The sequence below is a fragment of the Crotalus tigris genome, unplaced genomic scaffold, assembly GCF_016545835.1.
Source record: "Crotalus tigris isolate CLP2741 ecotype Arizona unplaced genomic scaffold, ASM1654583v1 scf7180000017666.379230911805:20528666, whole genome shotgun sequence".
Lineage (NCBI taxonomy): Eukaryota > Metazoa > Chordata > Lepidosauria > Squamata > Viperidae > Crotalus > Crotalus tigris.
The window spans coordinates 20,423,348-20,449,831 of record NW_024096552.1 but is presented as its reverse complement, the minus strand read 5'-3'; the positions used below and the strand labels follow the sequence as shown (position 1 = coordinate 20,449,831).

The 26,484-nt window shown below is 34.6% G+C and overlaps 1 protein-coding gene and 1 long non-coding RNA gene across 2 annotated transcripts in view; one reads left to right on the top strand and one right to left on the bottom strand.

The window, feature by feature from the left end:
• The window catches only part of TMC2 (transmembrane channel like 2), a 45,992-nt gene that overhangs the window by 17,988 nt on the left and 1,520 nt on the right, over positions 1–26,484 (top strand). Inside the window, exons 6-17 of the mRNA XM_039336983.1 lie at positions 4,483–4,581; positions 7,629–7,774; positions 8,268–8,415; positions 9,773–9,961; positions 10,643–10,822; positions 12,432–12,584; positions 15,614–15,742; positions 16,541–16,608; positions 18,132–18,371; positions 21,218–21,343; positions 22,514–22,592; positions 25,976–26,090. Of these exons, the coding sequence (XP_039192917.1) occupies positions 4,483–4,581; positions 7,629–7,774; positions 8,268–8,415; positions 9,773–9,961; positions 10,643–10,822; positions 12,432–12,584; positions 15,614–15,742; positions 16,541–16,608; positions 18,132–18,371; positions 21,218–21,343; positions 22,514–22,592; positions 25,976–26,090 (1,672 nt within the window). The remainder of the gene's footprint in view (positions 1–4,482; positions 4,582–7,628; positions 7,775–8,267; positions 8,416–9,772; positions 9,962–10,642; positions 10,823–12,431; positions 12,585–15,613; positions 15,743–16,540; positions 16,609–18,131; positions 18,372–21,217; positions 21,344–22,513; positions 22,593–25,975; positions 26,091–26,484) is intronic.
• Positions 20,856–26,099, bottom strand: LOC120305303. The gene is made up of 3 exons (XR_005556007.1): positions 25,657–26,099; positions 22,530–22,571; positions 20,856–21,210 (listed from the first exon to the last, which is right to left on the bottom strand). It is a non-coding gene; the product is annotated as an uncharacterized LOC120305303 (long non-coding RNA).

The following is a 26,484-nucleotide window of genomic DNA, read 5'->3' as shown; positions in this document are numbered from 1 at the left end:
TTTACAATGCCTTGTAAAGGCCACATTTAGAATACTGTATCCAGTTTTAGTCACCATGATGTAAAAAAGATGTTGAGACTCTAAAAAGAGTACAGAGAAGATGATCAGGGCACTGGAGGCTAAAACATACAAGGAATGGTTGCTGGAATTGGGTATGTCTAGTTCAGTGGTTCTCAACCTTTCTAATGTTGTGACCCCATAATACAGTTCCCCATGTTGTGGTGACCCCCAAGTGGGTGTGGCCACCAATAAGAGGGAGTAGGACAGCTAGGGAAAAGGGAAAAAATGGCGGACAGCGTGGTTTGGCGACCCCCGTGAAATGGTCGTTCGACCCCAAATGGGGTCCCGACCCACAGGTTGAAAACCACTGGTCTAGTTTAATGAAGAAAAGAATGAGGGGAGACATGATAGCAGTGTTCCAATATCTCAGGGGTTGCTACAAAGAAGAGGGAGTCAAGCTATTCTCCAAAGCACCTGAAGGCAAGACAAGAAGCATCAGATGGAAACTAACCATCTGTTAGAGAGAAGAAACCTACAACTAAAGAGAACTGACAGTTAGAACAATTATTCAATGGAACAACCTGCTCCAGAAGCTGTGAATGCTCCTACACTGGAAGTCTTTAAGTAAAGATTGGACAGCCATTTCTCTGAAATGGTATAGGGTTTCCTGCTTGAGCAGGGGGTTGGACTAGATGACCTCCAAGGTCCCTTCCAACTTTTACTACTACTACTATTACTACTACTACTACTACTACTACTACTACTATTATTATTATATAGAGTAGGCATGTCCAACTTGCGATGTCACGTGACGTCGCGCAATGTATTGGGCTGGTTTTGCCATTGCTGGCAATGGGGTGGGCATGGCTTCCATATGACGCATCCAGCCCAAGGGCCAGCAAGTTGACACCCCTGATATAGAGGACTCAGATTGTGAACAGTGATCTAGGATAACTACATTTTTTCTCCAAATACCAAGTCATTACCATCCCTGCTATCTCATTCCTATTTAAATAAGTCTGTGTGATGCCAATGTATGTGTAAATTAACCATAAGAGCTAAGTTATGGATTCTACTTCTCAGATATGAATTAAATATGTACATTAGCACTTGCCACCAATTACATTATTTGATGTTGATATGCTACAGACAACAATGTCACATCTCTGATGGGTTTTAGGTGTTCGCTGAGATTGGCTTCATTCGTATAAATATTTCATGACTAAACTAGTTAATATAATCAATATTTTTACATGAGAGAGTGGGTTTTTCTGTCTTTTTTCATGGATTGTCTTCTGAGAGCCAAGCTACATCACTTGAATGCAAATTAGGTTCAACAGTGACTTTTAGCCACTGGATAGGGTCCTGGGTCAGTGAACCTCTGCTTCTGATGGTTATATCTTGGGTGCATTAACTGTTCAGAGCTGGAAGAAATATACATCTCCTTGTGTTTCTTTCTTTCTTTTTTTTTTTTTGCTGAACATGTTGTTGAATATCTTTCTTTTCAACATGGTTCAGCTATTTTTAATGGAACATACATACCTACACACGTGCACCATATTGAGCTTCTCCTTTTGTCAAGCTGTGGTTATCATTTGCCTGTTTCTTTCTTTTCAGTCCTTGCATTCATACATTGTTACAGTGATTACGGTACAAACTTTAGGTTTAAATATTAAAACAGTTCTCTCCAAGCTTCATTAATTGCCTCAACTTGATCTTCATTTTTCACAGAGGTTTGAATACTACATAGAGAAATCAATACAATGCTTTTAGTGCATTCAAAAGGAAATAATCCATGAATTTTCGGCAAAAAGCTTTTTTGTCTGCCCAAAATAAATGAAATCCACATTGCTGCTTATGAAATATGTTGTTTAAGGTGAAGTTGGGACAGTTTAAACCTTTGCATATTTGTGAGCATTGTTGCTATCAATATTTTATTTCCAAGAATGAAAAACAAGACCGATAGAAACCATGCAAGAAAATATATCACTATAACAATCCATAATGAAAAAGTATGCTATAAAGGGGAAAAAGAGGTGCAAAAAAATTATATTATCCAATCTATTCTAATAGGTGGAAAAGAATTCTATTTATTTTAAATATTTACCCTCCAATTGATATTCCTCCTAGTTAAGCCATTTCTCATACCTACGATAACAGATTTTTCCCCAAATTTTAGCATCAACACTTTTGCTAGTATTATATTTCAGATCAATTCTACCCAGCAATTATTATTTATTTTCTTAATATCTGTAAGCATAATTTTATTTGTATATGGCTAACTATCTATATATCATTGATTATTTATAAATTAAGTTCTTAAAACAGAAAGGATTTTCAGAATTTCTCAGAATCCAAGTCATGGTCTTCTTCTCAATTGTTCTATAACCAAATAATTGTTTATTTTATTTTATCATTTTATTCAATTTGTACATCATCTCTAGATGAATCTGAGTATATTACAAAAAGAACAAAAACTATTAAAAAAGTAAAATAAGAGCATAAAAGAAGATACAAACGTGGCAAAACTGGGTAGCAACAAACACACCCAGTCCTAAAGCTATATTATTTCAAATCTTTATTAGCAAAGAATAAGCTATAAAGACTTGTATTTGGGGAATATTTATTAAAGCCAATAGAAGTAGGATTCAGTCAAAATATATTTAATGCACATTGAGAGACATTTGCTTTTTAATTCATATGTTTCATCTAATTCATCCTCAGTTTCACACTTTACTGCAGGGATCCCCAACCCTGGATCTGTGGACTGGTACTGGGCCATAGCACGCCAGCAACCGGTTTGCATAAACAACCAAAGCTCCATCCATGGAATGTAGGCAGCACACAAAACCAGACACTTTCCAGTCCATGGAAAAATCTTTCTCCATAGAACTGGTCCCTGGTGCCCAAAAGGTTGGGGACCTCTGCTTTATTGGGAGGCAAGCCAGTTGTTGCATTTTTTATTTTGTTATTCATTTGCTTCTGTGAATAGACATCATTGTCTGCAGCTTCTTTGAGCTTTTCTAAGTTCATGTTTGTGTCATCGCAGCAATATCTTCTGTCAGTCTCTTTTTTAAATTGCCTTTAATTTTTCCCAGCATTAGAGTTCTGACTTTTCATTATTTATCTCAGTTTTAACTTCATTATTACAAATATATCCTTTGTTTTTATTGTAATTCCACGGTTCTCAACGCCTTTTTTTAATTACCACAATTCAAAGACATTTTTCTTCATTAGCCTATTCTAATGGTCCAGCTTTCATATCCATCTGTTATAATTGGGAACAGAATACACTTTATATAATGGAATAGCAGGCTAGTTTTGGCACTTTCTCCCTTCAAATTCCTTAAATCTTCTTTACTTCTAGTCATCAATATGGTATCATCACCATATCTGAGGCTGGTCATATTTTTTCTGTCAAAGTTAATTCCAATTTTTATTTCTTCTAATCTAGAGGTCCCCAACCTCCAGGCCCCAAACCAGTATAGGTCCATGACCTGTTAAGAACCAGCTGGAAGTGAGCAGTGGGCAAGCAAGCGAAACTTCATCTGTATTTGCAGCCACTCCCCAATGCTAGCATCAATGCCTCAGCCCAGTGGTGGGATTCAGCCGGTTCGCACCACTTAGCCGATAGCTAATTTTTTGTTGCCCAGGCCGAAAATGGATTTCTAGAAGCGGCATCCATACAGAGAACTGGTTGTTCACATATTTGAATCCCACCACTGCCTCAGCCCCACCTCTGATCATTAGCCATTAGATTCTCATTGGAGTGTGGACCCTATTGTAAACTGTGCATATGAGGGATCTAGGTTGCGCACTCCATTTTCCCCCACCAGGTCCATGGAAAAATTGTCTTCCACAAAATTAGTCCCCAAAAAGATCGGGGACTACTGTTCTAATCCATCATTTTTACATTATATTTTCCATACAGATTAAGTTAAAAGGTTGAATCTTAGCATATGCTTTTCCCAATTTTCAACCATTTTCAATATTCAATTCTAACTGTTGCTTCATGGGTTATCATACCAATTCTTCAACAGGAGGTGAAGCAGCTCAATACAGTGCTTAAGGAATGTCCATAATTTGATGCAATCTACATAGACAAAGTAGAACAATCTGAATAATTTGAAGAATCAATAAAGCAACTATGGTTGTCTTTTTGCAACTCCTAAGCTTTTCCATTATCAACCGTTTAATAGTATGATCTCAGATGCCTCCGCTTCTTCTGAATCCATCTTGTACATCTGGCAGCTGAAGCCTGGATTACAAACTCTTACTTACATGTGATGTATATGCAATTATATAGTTAAGCATTATTTCGCACTTTTCCTTTTTGATATTGGAATAGAAATGAGTATTTTCCAATCCTTTTCACCCTTTCTGTGTCCTTATCTGCTTATAAACTGAAGTAGACTTTTATTCTGTTATTAATAGGTGAGAAATTTTAGCACTTCTTATACATTAAAAATAATTTTGTTATAGATTTTAATGGGCATGCCATATGGAAGTATACCTAGAAAAATTGTTCCCAGGGCTGAACAACCCACTGCTATGGATTTCTCTGTTCTTTGGGATTTTGAGGTAGGTACTTCTTGCATTTTTGTTTAACCTTAGTTCCTCAGTCTTTTATGATTAAGGGTACGGGCTAAGCAAAAAAGATTAAATGTAAGCATCACAAATGAAATGTATATTGCTGGTCATCCTACTGAAACAAACATTGTTACATAATATATTTATTTAAATGAACTATATATATAAAATAAGTATCGTAGAAATGTACAATGACATAAAGCCTGGTTCGGTTTTCATTCTCCTCTGTTAGGGGAATATTATTTGGGAATGGAAGAGCAGCTTATGTGATTTCTTCAACAAATGCATAACACATTTATTGCTTTGTGAATTTGGACTATGGGAATTGGAATTTGTTTAATGTGGAGCAATATATAAAACAGTAAGACGCAAAGTTCACCGACTACAGAAAAAATTGTGAAAGAGTAAAATTGCACTTATTTATTTAAGGAAGCACAGGGAGTAGGAAGCGAAGAAAGAAACTAAAAATGTGTTTAATTTTTTTTTTAAATGTTCTTTTGATTTATAAGACAAGAGTTATCTTAACTGTGCAGCAGTCACAATAAATATATAAATAATGGTAAATAATAATAATCTCTGATTCCATTGAAGAGGTATTTTGCCTCTGTAAAGTAGCTAATGACCTTTTGGTTTATTTATTGGGGTTTGTCTATAAAGAAATAAAGTGCTCCAGCCAAAGCTAACAACAGCATTCAATGTGACATACTCTAGAAAAACATTATTTTCAAAGGACACAAGAAAACATATTGGGAATCAACGGGATAGCAGGGAATTAAAACTAACCTCATCTATTTCTGCCATCAAAACCTGATTACTTTTCCATTCTGGTGATATGGACAACCTGGCCAGGCAAATAAGCCTTTAATCTCAAAACACCTGAAGAAGAATATCAGACATTCCTTTCTCTTTCTAACAATAAACAGATGAATTGGCTTTTTTTTAATACACAAAATCAGTTGCCTAAGGCAGATAAACTAGTCCTGTGTCATTCAGTTATGAAGAAACATACCCTACAGGCACAACATTTCCTGTAGTTCAAAGATACAGGTAATCCTTTACTGAAAATCATTTGTTTAGTGACCATTCAAAGTTACAACAGCATTGATAAAAGTGATTTATGACCATTTTTCACACAACTATATTTTAGCATCCCTATGGTCACATGATCAGAATTCAGATGCTTGGCAAATGGCTCATATTTATGACGGTTGCAGTATCCCAGGTTCATGGGATCATCTTTTGCGACCTTCTGACAAGCAAAGTCAATGAGGAAACCAGATTCCCCATAACAACTGTGTTATTACCTCAACAACTACAGGGACAACCACAATTGAGCCCAAAATTTTTGTTGTTAAGTGAAACATTTGTTAAGTGAATTTTCCTCATTTTACCATCTTTCTGGCCATAGTTGTTAAGTGAATCATCGTAGTTGATAAGTTAGTAACATAGTTGTTAAATGAATCCCCATTGATTTTGCTTGTCAAAAGGTTGCAAAAGGTGATCACAGCAACAGTCATAAGTGTGAGTTAGTTTTCCAAGCAGCTGAATTCTGCTCACATGATCATAGAGATGCTACAAAGATCGTTAAGTGTGAAAAACAGTCATAAATTACTGTTTTCAGTGCTGTTGTAACTTTGAACAATCACTAAATGAACTTTTATAAGTTGAGGACTCCCAACAGTGATTCACTTAACAACTGTGGCAAGAAAGGTTGTAAAAAAACTCAATTAATAAATATCTTGCTTAGCAGCATAAATTTTGGGTTTAATTGTGGTTGTCAGTCAAGGACTACCAGTGTATTTTATTCAGTATATGGTTGGTTGAGGGTCATTGTTGTCTCTGGTTGGCTGTACGGTTGGTTTGGACACCCACACCTGAAGCCTTTATAAACAGAAGAGCACTGACACAGACATCTCCTAAACTCCGTTGAAGATGTTACCTAGTCCAGTTATGAATGTTTGGAAACCAACCCACAAGCTTGGAGAATGAACTTTCACCTTCACATATGTGTAAATCCAATCCTAAGAATTGTATTATAGAAATTATAACACCAGATAAACTATATGTTAGCATTTTATAGTGATCCTTATCCCATGGTACTATCTCTGCAGGCTCACAAAGTTAACATATCTGTGGATGCATTGAAGGTCAGGACAATATATTTCATAGAGTATATATCATTAAGATTAGATTTAACAGTGAAAAAGATGAATAGTCAGTAATATTGATCCCAGTATGCCCAGCTTCAGGTAGCATAGATGAGCTAGATTTCAGCTCAAATAATATTTTTCCAGTAAATCAGTTATATAACAAGATGACAGACAGGTTTCATTTTAGCTGAAGACATTCATTTTGGAAAAATGTTCTGCAGGCTATAATTTTCATTTTATGCTTGCACTGGAAAAAGTCAGAGAAATAAGAGGTAAGACATTTCAAGACCACCGCCAATAAGAATATTTTTAATGATAATAATAAATTCTGAGTCTTAACATAGAAAAATGAGGATGTTCATATTGTTTATTTTATTTTTGCATTTGCAACATGATAATGAAAGAACAGATCTAAACACTGCTATGGAAAATGTGCTAAAATGATTGTAAGCATGGAACAGAATATAGGAGGATTAGAGTATACAGGCTCTTCCCATATTGTTTAGAAAAACAGAAATAATGCTCTCATGACACTGCTATGACAACATAATTTGAGGAAACTATTATTTGAAAAGATGTTTTCTGACATGTAATACTTACTGATTATTTGAAAATTGTTTTTAAAATGTATGTACCTGAATACATTTACCAAATCTAGCTGCCAAATCCAAATACTAAAAAGTAATGCTTACTGAATTCAGATATTTTTAAATAAATACATTGAAGATTATGTTAAAATTGATACCATATAGAATGTACTAGATAGACTTCAATAACCAGAATTTTAAAATGAAACCAGTTGATCCTCAACCAGCCACTTATAATGGAATAACCTTAGATTTTAAATTATGTAAATGGACATCTGATATGGTCCTTTCCTCCTTTCAGGGTTATATTAAACATTCAGCCATTTTCTATGGCTACTACAACAATCAAAGAACAATTGGTTGGTTAAAGTACAGGCTACCAATGGCATATTTCATGGTTGGTGTCATCGGCGTGTATGGTTATAGCCTGATGGTTGTAATAAGATCGTAAGTTCTATTTGTTCTTTATGTAGTTCCACACTATATATTCTTCCCATGAAGCAACCATATCCCTTTCAAACTGAATAGAAGGAAACAGGGAAAGATGTACATCTTCAGGATATTGACCTTGCTTTATTGCACTATCCCAAAAAATACAAGGAATATATATCAAAATTGAAACTGCCCACTTATTCTATCTTAATCATAAAATCCAAGAAATTGGAGAATGCCAGCTTAATCTGAGACTATATGGTATATTGGTATGGCACTTATTTGAAGGTTTGCCTGAACAGCATATGTGAGGCATTTGTTCATTTATTCATTCAGTCATTCATTCATTCAGTCAGTCAGTCAGTCAGTCAGTATGTCCCTAAATAGTGATAAAGATTTTAATAAATGTTTAATAAGTACAGAGAAAACACAGAAATTGCTGCAAAAAAATCTGTGCATAAGAGAGACACCTGGTGGCTAAATAGACTATATATTATTCCATCTACAGGATGGCCCGGAATGCCCATGAAGACACAGGGGATGGAGATGATGAGAACTTCATTTTTAGCTGGAAAATGTTCACTAGCTGGGACTACCTTATAGGCAATCCAGAGACAGCAGATAACAAATTTGCATCCATCACAACTAGCTTCAAGGTACCCTCCAGGCAAGATGCAAACACCTCTGTTGTATTGCAACTTTGGCAAAATTTCAAAGGAGAAAATATAGACATTTTACATAACAACTGAATCCTCACATCCAGCATTTTATCAGAAGATGTACAGTTGTTTTTCTTAAATTGTAGCTACTTGTATGATCAGTATCTTCATTGGAAGGTTTCATTGACAATATTGTTGCTCTATATAGTCAATATTGAGGTCCCATGTGATACATTACAAGTATCTCATGTTGCTTGCTTTTTTTAACACAGGTATATAATTTTTCAATTTAATATTCTCATCAAACATAGACAAACTTTTTAAATATATGATAATGAAATTGCTAAAGGTTTTAAGGCCCCTAGTTTCAGGGAAATTCTATCTTTAACTTTGCATGGAGATACAGTCAGAATTGATGAGCAATTTGGAGGTCTTCCTGGACTCTCGGCTCTTGCTCCAAGGACAAATGGCAAATGGTGGCATTTTGCATTGGTTTGCCTTGTGCACCAATTGCACCCATTCCTGGGCCAATGGTAACTCAGACATCCACAGTTTAGATTATTGTAATGTTCTTTATATACTACAGCCTTTGAAGAGCATTCAGGAGCTACAGCTGGTTCAGAATACTGAGGCATAGACATTTTTTTGTTATTTCTTGTTATGCCTATGTAACACTGTTGCTGCACTGACTCTTAATAGGCTTGTGGGTGTGATTCAAGGTGCTGGTTATTATTTACAAAGCCGTCAATGGCATAGGGCCAGGCTATTTACAGCACCATCATTCTCTTATTGTTTCTGCCCGTCAGAGTTAGTAGAGAGGGCATGATCCAGTTTCCTTCTATTAAACAATGTTATCTTGTTGAACCATGGAAACAAGTCTTCGCAGTGCCAGCACTTTTCCTCTGGAACAGTATTCTTGCAAAATCAAGAAATTGAGTAGGTTGGGTCATAGGAGGAAGCAGTTGCACAAATTTCATTTTCATCATCCCTTTCTAAGGGAGAAACATACATATATGTAGGTACTAGAACTAGATCCAGCCATCTCCACCTTCTTTCGTTCATTTGTAATCAAAATAATTAAAGTCAGTTTTTGTATATCACTATATTCATCTGCATTTTAAGAATGTAACAAGAAAGCAGCAATAGATTATAAAAGCTCGCTATTTATAGCTGGTTATAAAATGTATTTAAATGTTTATAAAAACTGTTATCATCCATATGTTATGAAATAGAGTGTCCTTTATTTAAAAATCACAACTGTATTTGTTTTGCAAATGAATGTGTATACAGTAGGCTGAAATCCTACATACCCTATGCAATAATTATTCCCATTGTTTCTTACATCTATATTAAGGAGTCAATTGTGGATGAGCAAGAAAGCAACAAAGATGAAAACATCCATCTAAGAAGATTTCTGAGGGTTCTGGCCAATGTACTTATAATATGTTGCTTATGTGGAAGCGGCTACCTCATTTATTTTGTTGTGAAACGATCCCAGGCCTTTTCAAAAATGCAAAACATTGGCTGGTATGAAAGAAACGAAGTAAGACATTTGTATAGTACTGGTACTGCTTCTGTTGCCCGGTTCAGACAAAAGTCATCTGTTACTGCATTGTACTTCAATTGCTTTTAGCTTTTATTAGTACCTTCGGGACCATCTCTTATCAAATGAATCTGACTCTCTGGGCATATGATCCAGAAGAAGAAAGTGTTTCAGAATTCACCATCCAAGAGAGATAGAGAGCCCTAAAATGATTGCTGCATCCCTTGGAATAGCTTCTTTCCAGATGTTCTGGTTCCCCCTGTTTTGCTATCACTTAGAAAGCACTAAAAAAAATGGGAATCTAAACAGCTGTTCACATTACTTTTTATGGGATGGGGGATGGAAGTGAAGCTCTTTTTGTTTTAATATTAAATTTACTCGCATTCTGGTCTTCATTTTTCAGCATGGATAGAATTGTAGGGCAGATAATGGAGACAACAATAGAGCCCACTTTCACTTTCACACAATAGTAAAGTCAGGATAATGACTGTCATGGTATGACTGAAGCTCCTAATACTATAGACAGAGTTTGGTCATCCATGACCTCCCATCTTTTATTTAACCTTGCTAGCTCTGTGATAGTCCCATTTCAGTGAAGAGTTTCCAAGATTCTCAGTCAGCAGCAGGTGTGCACGTAGCTGATCCCATTGTGACAAAAATTCTCTTTTTTCTTTTTTGCAGGTTGAAATTGTTATGTCACTACTTGGAATGTTTTGCCCTCCACTGTTTGAAACTATTGCAGCCTTAGAAGATTATCATCCTCGCATTGGGCTGAAATGGCAACTGGGACGCATCTTTGCACTTTTCCTGGGGAATCTGTATACTTTCTTACTGGCCTTAATGGATGACGTCAAGGAAAAGGTGAAGAATGTAAAAGGGCATACACTCGTTTATATGCAATCAGCCTTGCCTATTATATAACAGTGCCCCATATTTCGTGGCTCACTGTTAGCTTTGGCTTTTTAAACTGCTTTAATAGGAGAGAAAAAAATATAAAATCTGGCTGCACAAAAGAGAGATTTGGAAAATCTTCTTACTTTGGATTTACAAAAGGAATGTATATAATAATAGAAAGTCTTTCTTAGAAGAGAGAAAAAGGAATTTTTCAAGCTGCTCTTTGGAAAGAGACAAAGAGATAGTGATAAGAAATCAGCTTGTGAGATATTATTTGATGGGACTAAAGATTAAACTTTTTAAAAATGTAAAGATTTATAAAGTGAATTTGTTTGACAAGGGTTAAATATATATTCCATGTAGCTTCTGATAGCTGTTAATGGAAGTTCTTTTTCATCTAGGCCAGTGTTTGTCAACCTTGACAATTTTAAGTCATGTGGACTTCAACTCCCAGAATTCCACAGCCAGCAATGCTGGCTGTGGAATTCTGGGAGTTGAAGTCCACATGACTTAAAATTGTCAAAGTTGAGAAACACTGATCTAGGCTGTATGTCTAAGCTTTAAATATTTATTTGAGAGTGGGAAAATATTTCTTCTGTCTTATTTGTTGGAGAAAATTATAACTTTGGATTATAAAATTGAATGTTTTTATTAAAATTAAAATATATAGGTTAATATTTCTGGTACCTCTTAGCAGACTTTTGCTGATTACGACTGAATGATTGTTTTTTTTTTTTTAATTTGACTATGGATAAGATGTGAGATATAGGAAAAGAGATTTTTAACTGAAGTATTATTTTTACCGAAAATATTAAGTTAGCTAAATTGCTTGTACTTATATGTAAGGAGTGGGAAGCCATTTTTATATAGCTTTTCTTTTATTTTCCTTTATTTTTTTCTATTTTTTTCTATTTTTCTTTATTTTTTTATTTTTCTTAATTTATTTTACTTTTTTATCTTTGTATTTGTAAATTTTATTTAATTTTTTTAAAAAAGATATAATCACATATCTACCACATTTGTTGTGATGGCCATTCATTGTTTTTTGCTGAAGATATTAATACTCCTGAGCATCCCAGAATAAGCCATTTTCCACCAATAATGAAATTTGGTTGAGTTCCAAATGACATCAAAACAATTTGTTTTCATTGCTGTTGTTATATGTGGAATCTTGTTAAGGCGCCAGCATGCAGTTTAAATAGCTAATACTCTTGTATTACAATTTTTTTCTTACTTAATTTTATTTCAGTCATTGACAAGTATAAGGTAACTGGTATTCAATAATTCAAACCATCCTAAATAAAATTGTCAATGTGAGAATAGTTTTAAAAAGTGCATACAGAGAAAAAGTTTTGGCTAAAGGATAATATTAAATCAAAATATGCTCAAGGTTTGCCCAGGCTACATGCAGACAACAAGAAGAAATTAAAATTAGAAATCTGGACAATACAAAGTTGGAATAGCAATGTAAAATACAAATACATAGAAACACACACACATACACACATACACACACACATACACACATATATGAAACCATAAAATTATCCAGAATTACCCTTTTTTCCTATTGCAGCTGACTGAAGAAGGTGTGATCAGGAACATAACGCATTGGACTATCCTAACCTTCCATAACTCAACTTCAAGGAATGGAAGTGCTCTTATTCCACCGCCAATGGATCCAGCTGATGTACCTCGAGGACCTTGCTGGGAAACAACTGTGGGAATAGTAAGTAAATAAAAAAGCAGTTATGCTGTACAGTGCTTCAGACAATGTTCTGATAGAGTTCATTCCAGTCAAATTAATAGCAAATTATAGTCCATGCACTTGAAAATCATTTAATAGATTCAGAAAATAGTTATCAGTCTATAAACTTTTATAAAAAGAACTACAGGAATAAGATAAGTGATTAAATGTTCCTCTAACATATCTTCTCCATCTTTACCAAGTATTGACGTGGATACTTAGTTCAACTACACCAAATATAGTTTTCCATATTCTTATTTCATAAACCTTTTTTTATTTCCATAGCTTTATTTCAGGTCACTGAGGATATTTCCAAAGAAGACTTGCATAAGGAAATGGCCGGCTTCCTTTACCATTTATTCTAGTCAATCATATTTTCTGACAGAGGGGCTATTTTTCCTAATTTACACAGGTCAATCTTTGATTTCAACATTTATTTTATTTATTTTTATAAGATTAACCAATTTGATTGTGGATGTAAGGATAAATTTTCACTGAAAGGGAAAGCGATAACTTCAGCAATAACTGAAAGGGAAAACAAATTGCCATTTTGGGTTTATCCCAACTTTTAGTTACCCCATCCCTAAAATGGGCATCCACCTCAACTCCATGCCATCAGAAATTCAACCTCCTACATACTTCCTCCAGCAGTTTGAAAGCAGGCTTTGGTAGGTTTAGGCTGGAACATTTTATTTTGTGACTAGCCTTGTAAACCATGACCTACAGAGGTCCTACTACACTGATTCTTAAAATGTAATCCCCTGGAGGTTCCCTAATATCCTCTCATGGCTCCATGAAAGAATCAGGATTTGCCAGTCTATGTTAAAAAAAAATAATATAATATTAAAATCTCATCAAACAATTGGTGGATGCTGCAAGTATAAGCAGCAAAGGCATTGATTTTAATTTTTAATATGATAAATATTGACAAATATAACTCATGCAAACAAAGCTTTTTTTGTTGTCCATAATTTTTAAAAGTGGAAAGAGGTTCTGAGGGAAAATATTTAAGAAACAATATACAAGTAGATGATATTTATAAGATTTGCCTCATATAAAAACCTTATAGAATTCTTTTTTTAAAAAAAACAAATATTGTTTCTTTCTTTTTGTAGATTTCCATAGTTTAGGCTTTCCAATTTCTGCAAAGTTCAATATTTCATTTTTTCAGTAACTTGAAGAAAACTGATTTCTCATGTGAAATCCTTAAGTGACTGAAAAATGATGACGTGCTAGAACTCTGCATTTATTTATTTATTCTCCTAAAACTCCCTAAACAAGACAGGGAAAAGATAGATAGATTAAAAAAATGAAATAATAATAAAAAAGAAAGCAATCCTGCTTTCTGAAATGCAATCCAGCTTCCTAAAAAGTCTTGGCTAATGCTAAAATTTAATAGATTATAAAAGGGCTGGAAAGAAAGGACTTCTTTTTAAAGTGATGGCTTTGTTTGTCTAAATAAATGTGCATTTTGATACTTGTAACTTTTCATGTATAAATTTAACATGCATTTTGCACACAGCATTATTTACCTGCCCAAGTCAATCCTTGGCAGGCAGGATGAATCTTTCTTCAGCTGCTTTCCAACTGTTTTGAAATCCCATAAGTAGATACCTATTGCCCAGCTAGAGCAAAGAGATTGGCCCTTGCTTTTCCAGAAGAAAAAGGTTTGAGAGGTACTATCCAATAGAGGATATGGTAGCTGGACAATACTGGATAATATGCCAGCTGCTGCTAAATTCCCATCTCAACAAGATTTTTAAGCCAATTTAAGCATTTTTTAAAGACTAAATATGGTGCATTTCATTTGGAGAATAGGCTAATCAGGCCATTTAATTGTGGCCTTCATCATTGTAGTGAGATATTATTTATTTCCATTAATTTATAATTTTCTGAAATTTTCTTCTACACGCCAACTTTTACAGAATTATTGGTTTCCTTATAGATTGCCATGTCATTTAATAGTCTATTAAGGCTTTCACCTTGACAGCTTCGGGCATGGAGGGAATTAATATAGTCACTGTCTTGAGGATGGGTGCAATGGGTCCACTTACCAAGGATTCGCCCTCTGAGCTGTCGTCTGAGGCGTCCACCGGCCCTGTGGTGTAGGCTGGAGTTCCTTCCCCACGTTGGGCAGAGTTTGGGGATTCCACAGCCTCTATCGCTCTCATGGTGGGTTCTTTTGGCTTAGCTGGGGACTTCCCGGATTTACTGGCGGGTGATCTGTCTGGGTTGTGCTGGGAGGCTTTCGAGCTGCATTCTACAGCCCGATGCCCCTCTCTCCTGCATTTGAAACATCCCGTTGGCTTCTTGGCCATAGCCGGTGGCTTCGCTGGCTCACGGATTGGTTCAGGCGGCGAGCAGCCCCATGGTTTTCCTCGGCTGTGCCTCTTCAGTAGGCCGATCTCTGCTTCCTCTGCCAGGACATATGACTTGTTGAGTTGGTGTGGCTCCCCCAAGGGCAGGCAAGTGTCATACAGGTCATAATTTAGGCCATCTTTGAAATGGCTAAGGAGGATGTCTTCCGGCATCTGTTCAGCTTGCTGGGAGTGATCCAGAATTCTTGTGTATATTCAGCTACCGGGCGTCTGCCTCGCCTCACTGGGAGTTGGGGACAGACTGAAGTTGGTTGGTGTGGTATTCTGATTTGTGATTTAGTGCTTCCAGTCAGTAGTATTATTAATATAATCAGTCATATGTTTAGACTGGATTGGATTTTTATCCACCTACTAAGTCCTTTCCTGGGACAGGCAGATATTGTTGTTTTGATAGTGTTAAAGGTATCATCACAGGATTTAAACTGTTCCAAATAAAGATGCCTTTTGCAATGAACTAATGGTAATTCTACTCCTCTTCCTCCTCCTTCTCCAGTGTTCCCCCAATTTTTCCTCATTTTTATTTTCTCAGGTTTTCTTGTTTCTACCTACCCTAACAAATTTATTCCATGTAAAATAGAAAGGAAATTGTAGGAAGTTCTAAATAAATCTTTTTCAATTTTTGCTCTGTTGCAGGAATTTGTGAGGCTTACAGTATCTGATATTCTTGTGACATTTGTAACGATCCTAGTGGGAGATTTTCTTCGGGCTTGTTTTGTCAGATTCGTAAACTACTGCTGGTGCTGGGATCTCGAGGCTGGATTTGTAAGTAGCTATTTGCAGAGGAAGCACAAGTTTCAGCTTAGAATAGATTTAAGCAAATGCTTTAAGCTGATCTTTTATATATTTTCTTTGTTCAACTTCTAGTGAAGACTACAGGAATTGAATTGCATAATTCAGCAGCAGCAACATCTCTTATCTTTCCCGTCTCAGATCATCAAGATGGCTAGTAACATTTTAAAAACTAAATGTATCTTTTAAAAAAAGAGAAAAAAAGAGAAAATGAAAACCTTAATGTATGCAAATATTAAAATGTTGATTATACAAATACAAGGGAAATCACAAAATCCCATGAATGGTAGTGTAAAAATGTTCATTGACTTAATGAACTGTGCAGATAGGATTAGAAAAATCTCTCTATGCATCAGGTACTTTATTTACTTCTTTATTTGTCTGTCTATCTATCATTTATTAGATTTATATCCTACCTTTTGTACAGGCATATAAGTTGGCATACACGCTCTTCCTATTTGTCTCCACAATGGCCAATCTATGTGATAAGGTGGACACAGAGAAAGAGAGATCACCTGGCTCAAGTCCACTAGTGGGTTTCTGTAGCTAAAGATGGACTAAAACTTGCATTTCCCTATCCTTCGTCCAACATCTCAACCATCTTAACCATACTTGCTCTCTTTTGTTACAGTTGATTCCCAATTAACATTCCTAACATCTCCACTTACAGGGTCTTATAAAAAAGAGCTATAAAGGATATCAGCTTAGGTTTTGGGGAGAGTTGAATAAGGCTTATTAGCATTTACATCATATTTCTTGTTTTCTCAACAGCCTTCATATGGAGAGTTTGATATTAGTGGTAATGTGCTAGGTTTGGTCTTCAATCAAGGAATGATCTGGTAAGATACTCTAGCATGTTAACATTATTAGCTAGAGAAAATGGTAACAGTTATTGTTACATCTTCACTGAACTGAAGGAAAATTGCTATGTATTCTATTTTTGTGCTTTTTCAGAGTTGCTGAAATATTCCATATTTTTTCAAGACATTTTAATAGAACCAGGCCATCTTACAGAACTTTGGATTTTTTTTCTCATTTGAATTCATCTTTTTTTCAAAGATTGTGGGATCCCATGGGATCTCAATATGCACATTAAACTGTTTAATTTCTTACAGATCTAGTTTTCATGGGTTGCATAACTGCCATGTAGCTGTTTCAGTTATATTATTGTCCCACACCTATGGCAAGTTCCATTCTAATTCTAGTTTTATTGGTTAGAAAAAAGAAAGAGAGATCTTCCGCATTTGTATCTCCTTCATTATATTTGCGTTCATTACATGTTGAGATTTTAGATGTTCATTCGCTTTTCCATTTTATAAGATTGGAAGACAAGTTAGGAGAGAAAGCCCACAGAATTCAAGGTATTCTGATGGGCCTGTCAGTAACTTTTGAAACCAATGATCATTGTATCCTTCTGATCTGTCAGAACTGGATGTTGGAGGGCATTGCCTTAAACTAGTGCTCTGCTCCAACTTGGCATACATTTTCCAGAGAGTAATTTAGAGCTTTGCTTTATAGTGACTAGGTGATGGCAATTCTGAGACCTCAATGTTATTGTCCATATTATTTATAGTCTAGATCAGGGGTTCCCAACCAGGGGTGCTTGCACACCCTGGGGATATGAGACAATATTCCAGGGGGTGTGAAAACTTGGGTTTTCAAAATTATACTGTATATACATAATTCATTGCCATTTTATTTCAAACTTTTGTAAGGAGTGCGAGAATATATCAGAAGCGTTCTAGGGCTGCAGGGTATAAAAAAGGTTGGGAACCACTGGTCTAAATATAATCCCTGGAAGTGATTATCTGAAGTTGTGGGTTGTCATAAATAAGGCTATAACATTCAAGCTTGTTTTGTTTTGTTTTTTATAGAACATAGATGAGGCAATGAATGTCCTGTATCAGCATCTGGAAAAAAATTCAGTAAATTCATGGTCTATGGCAAATTCACAGTGCTAACTGCATTGATTCACTTGCCTTCTGCATAATTAATTGTATTTAGGGAGAGGCCCTATTTCTCTCTTTCATGACACTTTATAGAATGGCTAGGATGTCAGATCATAGGCAAGACTATTGAATAAGCTAATGAAAATTGTTTTCCTTTTCTGCCACTGATGAATGGACTGATGAAAAAGCATATCTTTTGCAATCCAAAAAGCATTTTTTAATAAAAATTGACATTATAATGAAGATACTACTTCTTGGTAAAAGATCTATATTTTGATTCACTATAGCTGGTTGATATGTTACCTTTTTGAAAACAGGCAGTATCTGTCATTGTAAAAAGGGGTGTTTTTTTGTATTTCTCTTTTCCCTCTACCCTCCTCTCCATGCTTCCCCCTACCCCGCTTAATGTACAGGATGGGATCCTTTTATGCTCCAGGACTTGTGGGGATCAACGTATTACGTTTATTAATCTCCATGTATTTCCAGACCTGGGCTGTTATGAGCAGCAATGTTCCCCATGAACGAGTGTTCAAAGCTTCTAAATCCAATAATTTTTACATGGGACTCTTACTGTTGATTTTGTTCCTTAGTGTGTTACCAGTTGCATATACCATAATGTCTCTGCCTCCTTCCTTTGACTGTGGACCATTCAGGTACTGAAAAAATTTCTTCCTGATTCTTTTACTTGAATACTATTTTTCAATGATAAGTTCTCAGGAAAAAAAATACAAATTATGAAAATATAACTTTATATAATTTCCATACACTGAAATAGCAATTATAAGAAATATTAGTGAAATATTTATGTAGCTACCTAAATGATTAATCAAAAATCAAGAAATATATACTAAAATTGAAAAAATAAAATAATAATGCAAACTCATTTGTACACACTGTAATCATTCTCATATGAATATCAAAATTTAAAGTAGGTTTGACTGATAATAAATTTCTTAGATGTAAATGTTTATGATACTTCATAATATATCTATTAATTGTTTTGTAACTAGAGAAAACAGAAGTATTTGTTTTAATAATTGGATTTTAGAAAAAGGTTCTTTCAAGTTCGCACATTAACAGCCAAAGCTGAACACATCATCCATGTGGCTAATGGAATTAGTTTATAAAAACTGATAAACAAATACAGTATGTTGCTAAGTTAATAGGAGTATTGTGTCCACACAGGAAATAATAGCTTTGCTCTCATTTTTATCAAATTGCCTTTTCACATTGTGTTTTCACCAATTTCTATTAAGCTGCTAAAGTGAAGTTATTGCAGTTCTAAAGTATCTATCTATCTAGCTATCTATCTATCCATCTATCTAAATCCCACCTTTATTATTTTTACAAATAACTCAAGTTGGCTAACATATCCAACAATCCTCCTTTTATTTTTCTCTACAACATCCCTGGGAAATGACTTGGAATGAGAAAGAGTGACTATGGCCCAAGATCACCCAGCTAGCTTTCATGGCTAAGACGAGACTAGAACTCATGGTCTCCCATTTTCTAGCCTGGTGCCTTCACTATTGGACCTCACAATACCGTGTTGGACTGTCAATAGTACTTGCCTGCCTACCTTGGTCAGTCTGTTGCCCCTTTACAGGCTATGCAAATCCTTGTGCAGCAAGATTTTCAGGTTAAGAAACATCTTTCTGGGGGGAAATCAAGAGCTCTAAAGGATATTCTAGCACTTCAGATTTTGGCAGATATATCATAGGGAATTCAAGAAATTTCATCAGGGAATTAAACAAGGAACCTGTAGTTCTGATAGCAGCTGCAGTCCCGAAGCAACAATTCTTATGGAGACCATACAAATTTGGGGATCATTTTATTTAAAGATAGATGTATGCATACTGTATTGGAGGAAAAGAAAATGGTAATAAGAAAAAAGAGTTGAAAATGCAGAGGGTTTGGATAATATCGTTGGAGCTTGCTCAGTGGATCAGACAGAACATCTGGTTTCGTAAAGAAGAAATGTTATCTTGAACAAGAGGATTGCTATTTGGCAATGTTTAAACTAGGAGGTAAAAATATAATGGTTCAGTATATAGCCAAAACTGCCAGCAAACATAAAAATAAAAGTATGTTTTCAAAGCATTATTTGAAACTTCCTTACTCATTCACAATGAACTGTCATGACTGTAGGGAGCATAGAATAATAGAAGCTGACTTGATCAGAGTATGTGCCAGGACTACTGTATTAATAAGAGTTTTGTGCTTCCAGCGTGAATCAGTTTCTCTCAAATGGATCTGTAGGATGAATTAATACCCCAGTGACCTCTAATTTGATTTAATAACTCTTTCATGCTGCACTGCAGGTACTGACTCAGTCTGGGACCAGCTCAGAACAAACTGTTCTTCGGATTTTTATTTCGCTAATAAGAAATGTCAGCAGCAATATCTTTTGATGAAAGAAGGATTGTATTAAGTTTCTTTGGATTATATTAGACATGTTGTCTTTAAAATTCCATTAGAACATATCTCCACCTGAAACCATATACTGTCTTTCCATTTAAAAAAAGTTGATGGCATATAATCATTTAGTAACTTTATGACACATCAAATTCTTACTCCATATTAAATGGTTGTTAATAACATGCAATCAGACCTTCACATCCTAACTTTCCAGTTGTATTGGGATTACAACTTCCAGAATTGTAATTGATACAAAGTCTAACTAACTGGAAAGTCTAACAATTATAGGAAGAATTTACAAGAGTAGTACCAAGTTGGAGAAAACAGCAATATATGGTGTGGTATTTATTGTTGTTTAAACCAGCTTATATTGAGCATTAAAAATAACATAAATTCAGAATTAAGCATAGCTTTCCATACAGGTAGTCCTCGACTTACAAACATAATTGAGCCAAAATGTATATTGCTAAGAGACAGATTTATTGAATTTTGCCCCATTTAAAACCTTTCTTATCACAATCGTTAAGTGAATCACTGCAGTAGTTGTTAAGTTAGTATTGTTAAGTGAATCTGGCTTCCCCACTGATTTTGCTCGTCGGAAGGTTGCAAAAGGTGATCACATGACTCCCAGGACATTGCAACTGCCACAAATATGAGTCAGTTGACAAGCATTCAAATTTTGATCTCATAACCACAGGGATGCTGCAATAATTGTAAGTGTGAAAAACAGTCATAAGTCACTTTTTCATTTCCATTGTAACTTTGAACAGTCACTAAATGAACTGTCAAGCAAGTTGAAGATTACCTGTAGTATCAATTTTTTAAAAGAACATATTTTGCTGTTGTTTTCAAAAGCATGTGTCATGAGATTGTCATTATTAATTTTTAGGTAATTTAAATTTCCAAATGCAGAAAAATAGAAGAGAAATATTTTCAATTGTTTCTTTAAAAATAACAGGCTGAAGATATTCAAGCAGTATATTCTGAAAATAAGTTGCATGAAGACTTTTTGTATAGCCTCTGTTTGCTGAAGTTTGATTCCTGTTGTTATACAATCCTGTCTGTGTATTTCTTCTTCCAGTGAAAAAAAGAAAATGTATGATGTCATCCAAGAAACCATCAAATACGATTTCCCACCTGTTGTGGCTAAAGTCTTAGGTTATTTGGCAAATCCAGGACTAATTATAACCGGAGTTTTGCTTATGATGTAAGTTGCATTGACTGAGATGTTGAATTGGGGGAATTGGAATCTTGTAGATAAGAATATATTACTAGATTGTCAATTAATATTTATCATGAGTTTAAAAAAATGTGTGTGCTGCATATGACAGCAAATCAAGCAAAATCCTTGTAAATAGATTATGCAACTTTTCTAAAATTCTTAATCTGCCAACTCCCAAATCTCTCTTCATGAATCCATTATACAAATTGTTGCTTCCAGTGTGATTAACAAATTTATTAGCGATTTATCTACATTTAGTAGTGACTGCATTTTTGAGATGAGAATGCATTGTTTTCATTCTCTTGAATTTGGTTGTGAACTGGAATTCATTATCTAGTAGTTCTAGTTAATTTTAGAATAGATGCATTATTTATAACAGATTTCAGTAATTATTGATATAAAACTAGATCTAGAATCTAATCTAAATGAACTTTCAAATGAACTTTCAAATAGTAAGTGATTTCTCATACTATGGGTTACAACCCTCCTGAGGAGAATCTATGAGCAGTGTTTATTTTTTAAGATGATTAGGTTAGTTCAAGCAAAGTGGGAATGCTTTTTAAATGATTTCACTTTGTCTGGACAACTTCACAGTGAATCTTAGAGTACCCCTGCTTTTGTCTGTACAAGCCAATCAGGGAGACTTGAAAGCTTTTCTTATTTTGCACGGGCTTCAGTCTAGGATCTGTAAATATGGCCACAGGTCTAGCTTCTGCCAAACTGGTGATTTTTAGGATAGTATATAGCTATATGCATTCATTACTGAGTCTGTAGAAGCTTGTGGGTTAGTGAAGATCAGTGTCTTTATCTACTATTTTAAACTATTAACTATTCATAATGGAAAATGTTTTCTTAAGTAGTAGGTAGAAGACTAAATGATTGGTCTATTGATAGTTAAAAGTAAATCTAAGTCAAGGAATTGTTATAGCAGTTTTTATATTATATCATAACCTCTTAGAAAGCAGCTTCTTTCTGGTCCAACTCTGACTGCAATGAAATATTGATTTTATCCATGAGAGAAGCAGCACAGATTTAGTCATCATATAAGATTCTGGATATCACAAAGTTTGAGAATCCTTTTGTGTTTTAGTATATTTTTAAAGTTCTATAAAGTATCCCAGATTTTTTTTTTAATTTGACATTTGATTTTTACAGTCTTGCCATATATTACCTGAATTCTGTGGCTGAAGGATACAAACATGCCAATGCAGAGCTGAAAAAGAAAATGCAAATGGTATTTAGTTTTGTTTATATTACATGTTAGTTTAAATGCAAAAATTTGCATTATTTGCATTTGCATTATTTGCGTATAGACTTCTATTTGTGATAGCTTTATACTTTTTTTCAACAATACAGTTGAAAAAGTCATGTGCTCAGACAACGATGCCCTCTCTCACCATTGCTGTTTATATATACCTTGGGGATTTTAGGAAGAGTAGTAAGGCAAGAGGAGCAGATCAAAGGGCTTGAGTCAAGAAAGAAACATACAAACTCCAAGCATATGCTGACGATTTAGTATTTATATTGGAAGATCCAGTGCAATCAGGTCAGAAGCTATTTGAAATACTGGAGGAGTATGGAGATTTGGCAGGCTTGAAAATAAATAGAAATAAAACAAAGATCATAGCAAAAAATATGACTAATACGCAAAAAGAAAATCTTGGGGAAAAATTAGGTATACAAATAGTTCCTAAAATAAAATATCTGGGAATTGTTATCTCTGCACAATGTTCATCAATCAAAGAAGACAATTATGAAAAATTAGTAAAGCACATCAAAGTTGACTTAGATTGCTGGAGAAACTTTCATCTCTCGCTTCTTGGAAGAATCTCAGCAATGAAAATGAATATTTTACCCAAAATGATATTCTTGTTTCAAAATATTCCAATCCAATTAGATAAAAAATTTTTTTAAAGAGTTGAATAAATTAACTTTAGATTTCGTGTGGCAAGGGAAGAAGGCGAGGATAAAACAAAAGTCTCTACAGGATGCCAAAAAGAGAGGGGGATTAGGCTTTCCGGATCAGAAGCTGTACTATCGTGCAGTGGCTCTGACATGGATTAGGGATTGGATTACTTTGGAAAACAAAAGATGTTTATATTTAGAGGGGCATGACCTCCAGCAGGGCTGGCATGCTCACTTATGGACAGGGAAAAGTAGGAACTATCAATATTTCTTGAGGCACAAAGTTTGGCAACAAGTTATAAAAAGCTGGAATATAGTTAAACGCCAAAACTATATAGGAATTCCAGGTTGGCTCTCACCATTAGAGGTCGTTACATGCTCCAACTTATACAGGCAAGATAAGGTTATTGCATATAAAGATATCCTGTCAGAGGAAGGCTATCTAAAGCAAAGACAAGAGTTGAGACAAGAGAATAGTTTTGGAATGATGGTCCTATCTTCAAGATGCAAGCGAGGTTTGTGAAAGATAAGAAAGAATGGGAAATTAATAGACGAGATACGGGGCTTGACAAAATATTACTAGGTTCGGAGAGAAAACAAATTAAAAATATATATAAATATATGTTAGAATATAAATTATATGAGGAACAAGTCAAAGAAACGATGGTTTGGGCATCTATCTGGGCAATATTTATTTATTTATTTATTTATGAGACTTATATACCGCTTTAAGTGCGAGCACTCTCTAAGCGGTGTACACCAGTAAGCAATGTATATATATATTTACATTGCCCCCAACAATCTGGGTCCTCATTTTACCTACCCCGGAAGGATGGAAGGCTGAGTCAACTTGAGCCGGTGAGATTTGAACCGCTGACCTGCTGAACACAGTCAGCTAAAGTGGCCTGCAGTACTGCACTCTAACTGCTGCGCCACCTCGGCTCAGGGACATGCGATAAATCTGGACCAATGGCAGCAAACTTCGGAACATAACAATAAAATTACATTGGTGACATCCTACAAAGAAAATCTTTATAAGATGCTTTATAGACGGCATCTGCCACCAGCCAGACTTGCAAAAATGTATAGTGGTTACTCACCAATGTGTTGGAAGTGTAAAAAGGAAGAGGGTACATTTTTTCACGTTTGGTGGATTTGTAAAGAAGTACAGGTTTACTGGCTCAGGATATGGAAATGGATAATAGAAATGACGGGTCAAAAAATTCAATATAAACCAGAGATGTTTCTATTAGGAATATTAGAAAAAAACATAAACAAAGATGATATATATTTAATTATACATCTGATAACGGTGGCAAGAATCTTGTTTGCTCAAAACTGGAAAGCAACTGAAGTGCCTAGCAGAAACGCATAATAAGAAAAAATTTATATTGTGCAGAATTGGATAAGATGACTAAAGAATTAAAAAATCAGGAGGAAACAGAATATTACTTAATTTGGAATAAATTTTACAAGTGGAGGGAAATAAGAAGGAAGTTGATAGAAGGGATATAAATAGAAGAAATGTACTTTCTAGATTAATTAGATTACTAGAAATGTGTAGTTGTATATATAACATTTATGTAAAGTATGGAATTAGACAAAGATATATGTCAAAGATGATACACCACGTTCAATGTTTTTTAATTCTCTTTTCTTTTGTATCTAATAAAATGTTTAATAAAAAATTAAAAAAGAAAAAGTCATGTGCTCATTCATATGCTAACTGCAGTATCTTATTAATTCTTTGTTAAAATCGCAGCAGCTTCTCCAAAAAATATTTTTAAAAAGATGTAATACATTAACCCATGAATATTTAATATCTATAAAACACTGAGTTTTATTTTTAACAGACCTCTTAGTTTATACATTGAACCTGGATTATTTTTTATCACTCTGAACACATAAATCTACTTAAGACCAAGATATTTAGAATAAACTTTGTACTTGAGTTTGGTATGTAACCTACAATTTAAACATTGACCAAATAAAAGTTATGGGGTTCTTTAAAGTAATATGACTATTAAACAAAATGGATGAATGGAAAAATCTCTGTTTTATTGTGCTCACTATTGCCTTTCTTATTTTAATATTTCTTTAGACAAAATGAGAAAGAAAAGTACAAGTTAAAACTCAACTAAATAAATATGTTCAAATTACAATAGATTTAGAATACATTTCATATAATTATGTATTTTAGAACATGGCTGGAATTAAATATTAAAGGTACTAATTTAAATAGCAAATGGGCAGAGAAAATTCTTCTCAGATACTCCTGTCTACTTCCTCATATCACATTGGACTAGATTTTCCTGTTTGGCCTGAGTATACTATATATTATATCTTCAGACTGATATGAGATAGAATGAAAGATCAAAGATAAATTCACTTACTGCTCCAGTTCAGCCAGACATGAAAGCTAGCTGGGTGAGTTTGGTCCAGTCACTCTCTCTCTCTCCCAGCCAAGATGCCTCACAGGGTTGTCGTTATGAGGAAAATAGAAGGAGGAAGGAATATTAGATTTTGAGTTATTTATAAAAATAATAAATGTGGGATTAAAAGAAATTATCAATTGCCAGTTTTGTTCTGATTTTAAATTACATTATCCACATAAAACTCTCACTTCAAGTTTCAGTTCTGACTAAATTAGATGTTACAATTCTTCTTTCCAAATGAATCAGGTATTTCATGACATCTGTTTTTATTTTACAGCAACGGGAAGATGATAAAAATAAGAATAAGATTTCTGCCAATTCTGCAATACAAGAACTAGAAGACTTGCTTGTTCCATATGCAAAAAACATGGAAGGACCCAATGCAGCTAAAGGTAAAGATAGTGTCCAATCAGTGTTCATACATATATTGCTTTGGATGAGTTGACATAATAGGACAACTTTAGTTCCTCTACCATTTGCAGAGTGTTGTCCTCCCAAAATAAAAGACCAAATGTGCCAATATTTAATCTCAAGTTCATCTTACACACCTAGAGAGAGACAATATTTATATTGCATTATAGCTTTTCAATCAATTACTAAAAGCCAGCTTAGTTTAATCATTAATCAACATTTAATGTTATACCATAGTTCAGTTTGTCTTGTAAGGTTCAGTGAAATACTCTAAATCAGAGTAGACTGCAAGGTTAAGCTTTAATCAAAATAACAAATTCTGCTTTGTGCTCTAAAGGTGCAAGCACCACCTCTTCCCTACAGTATTCATATCAG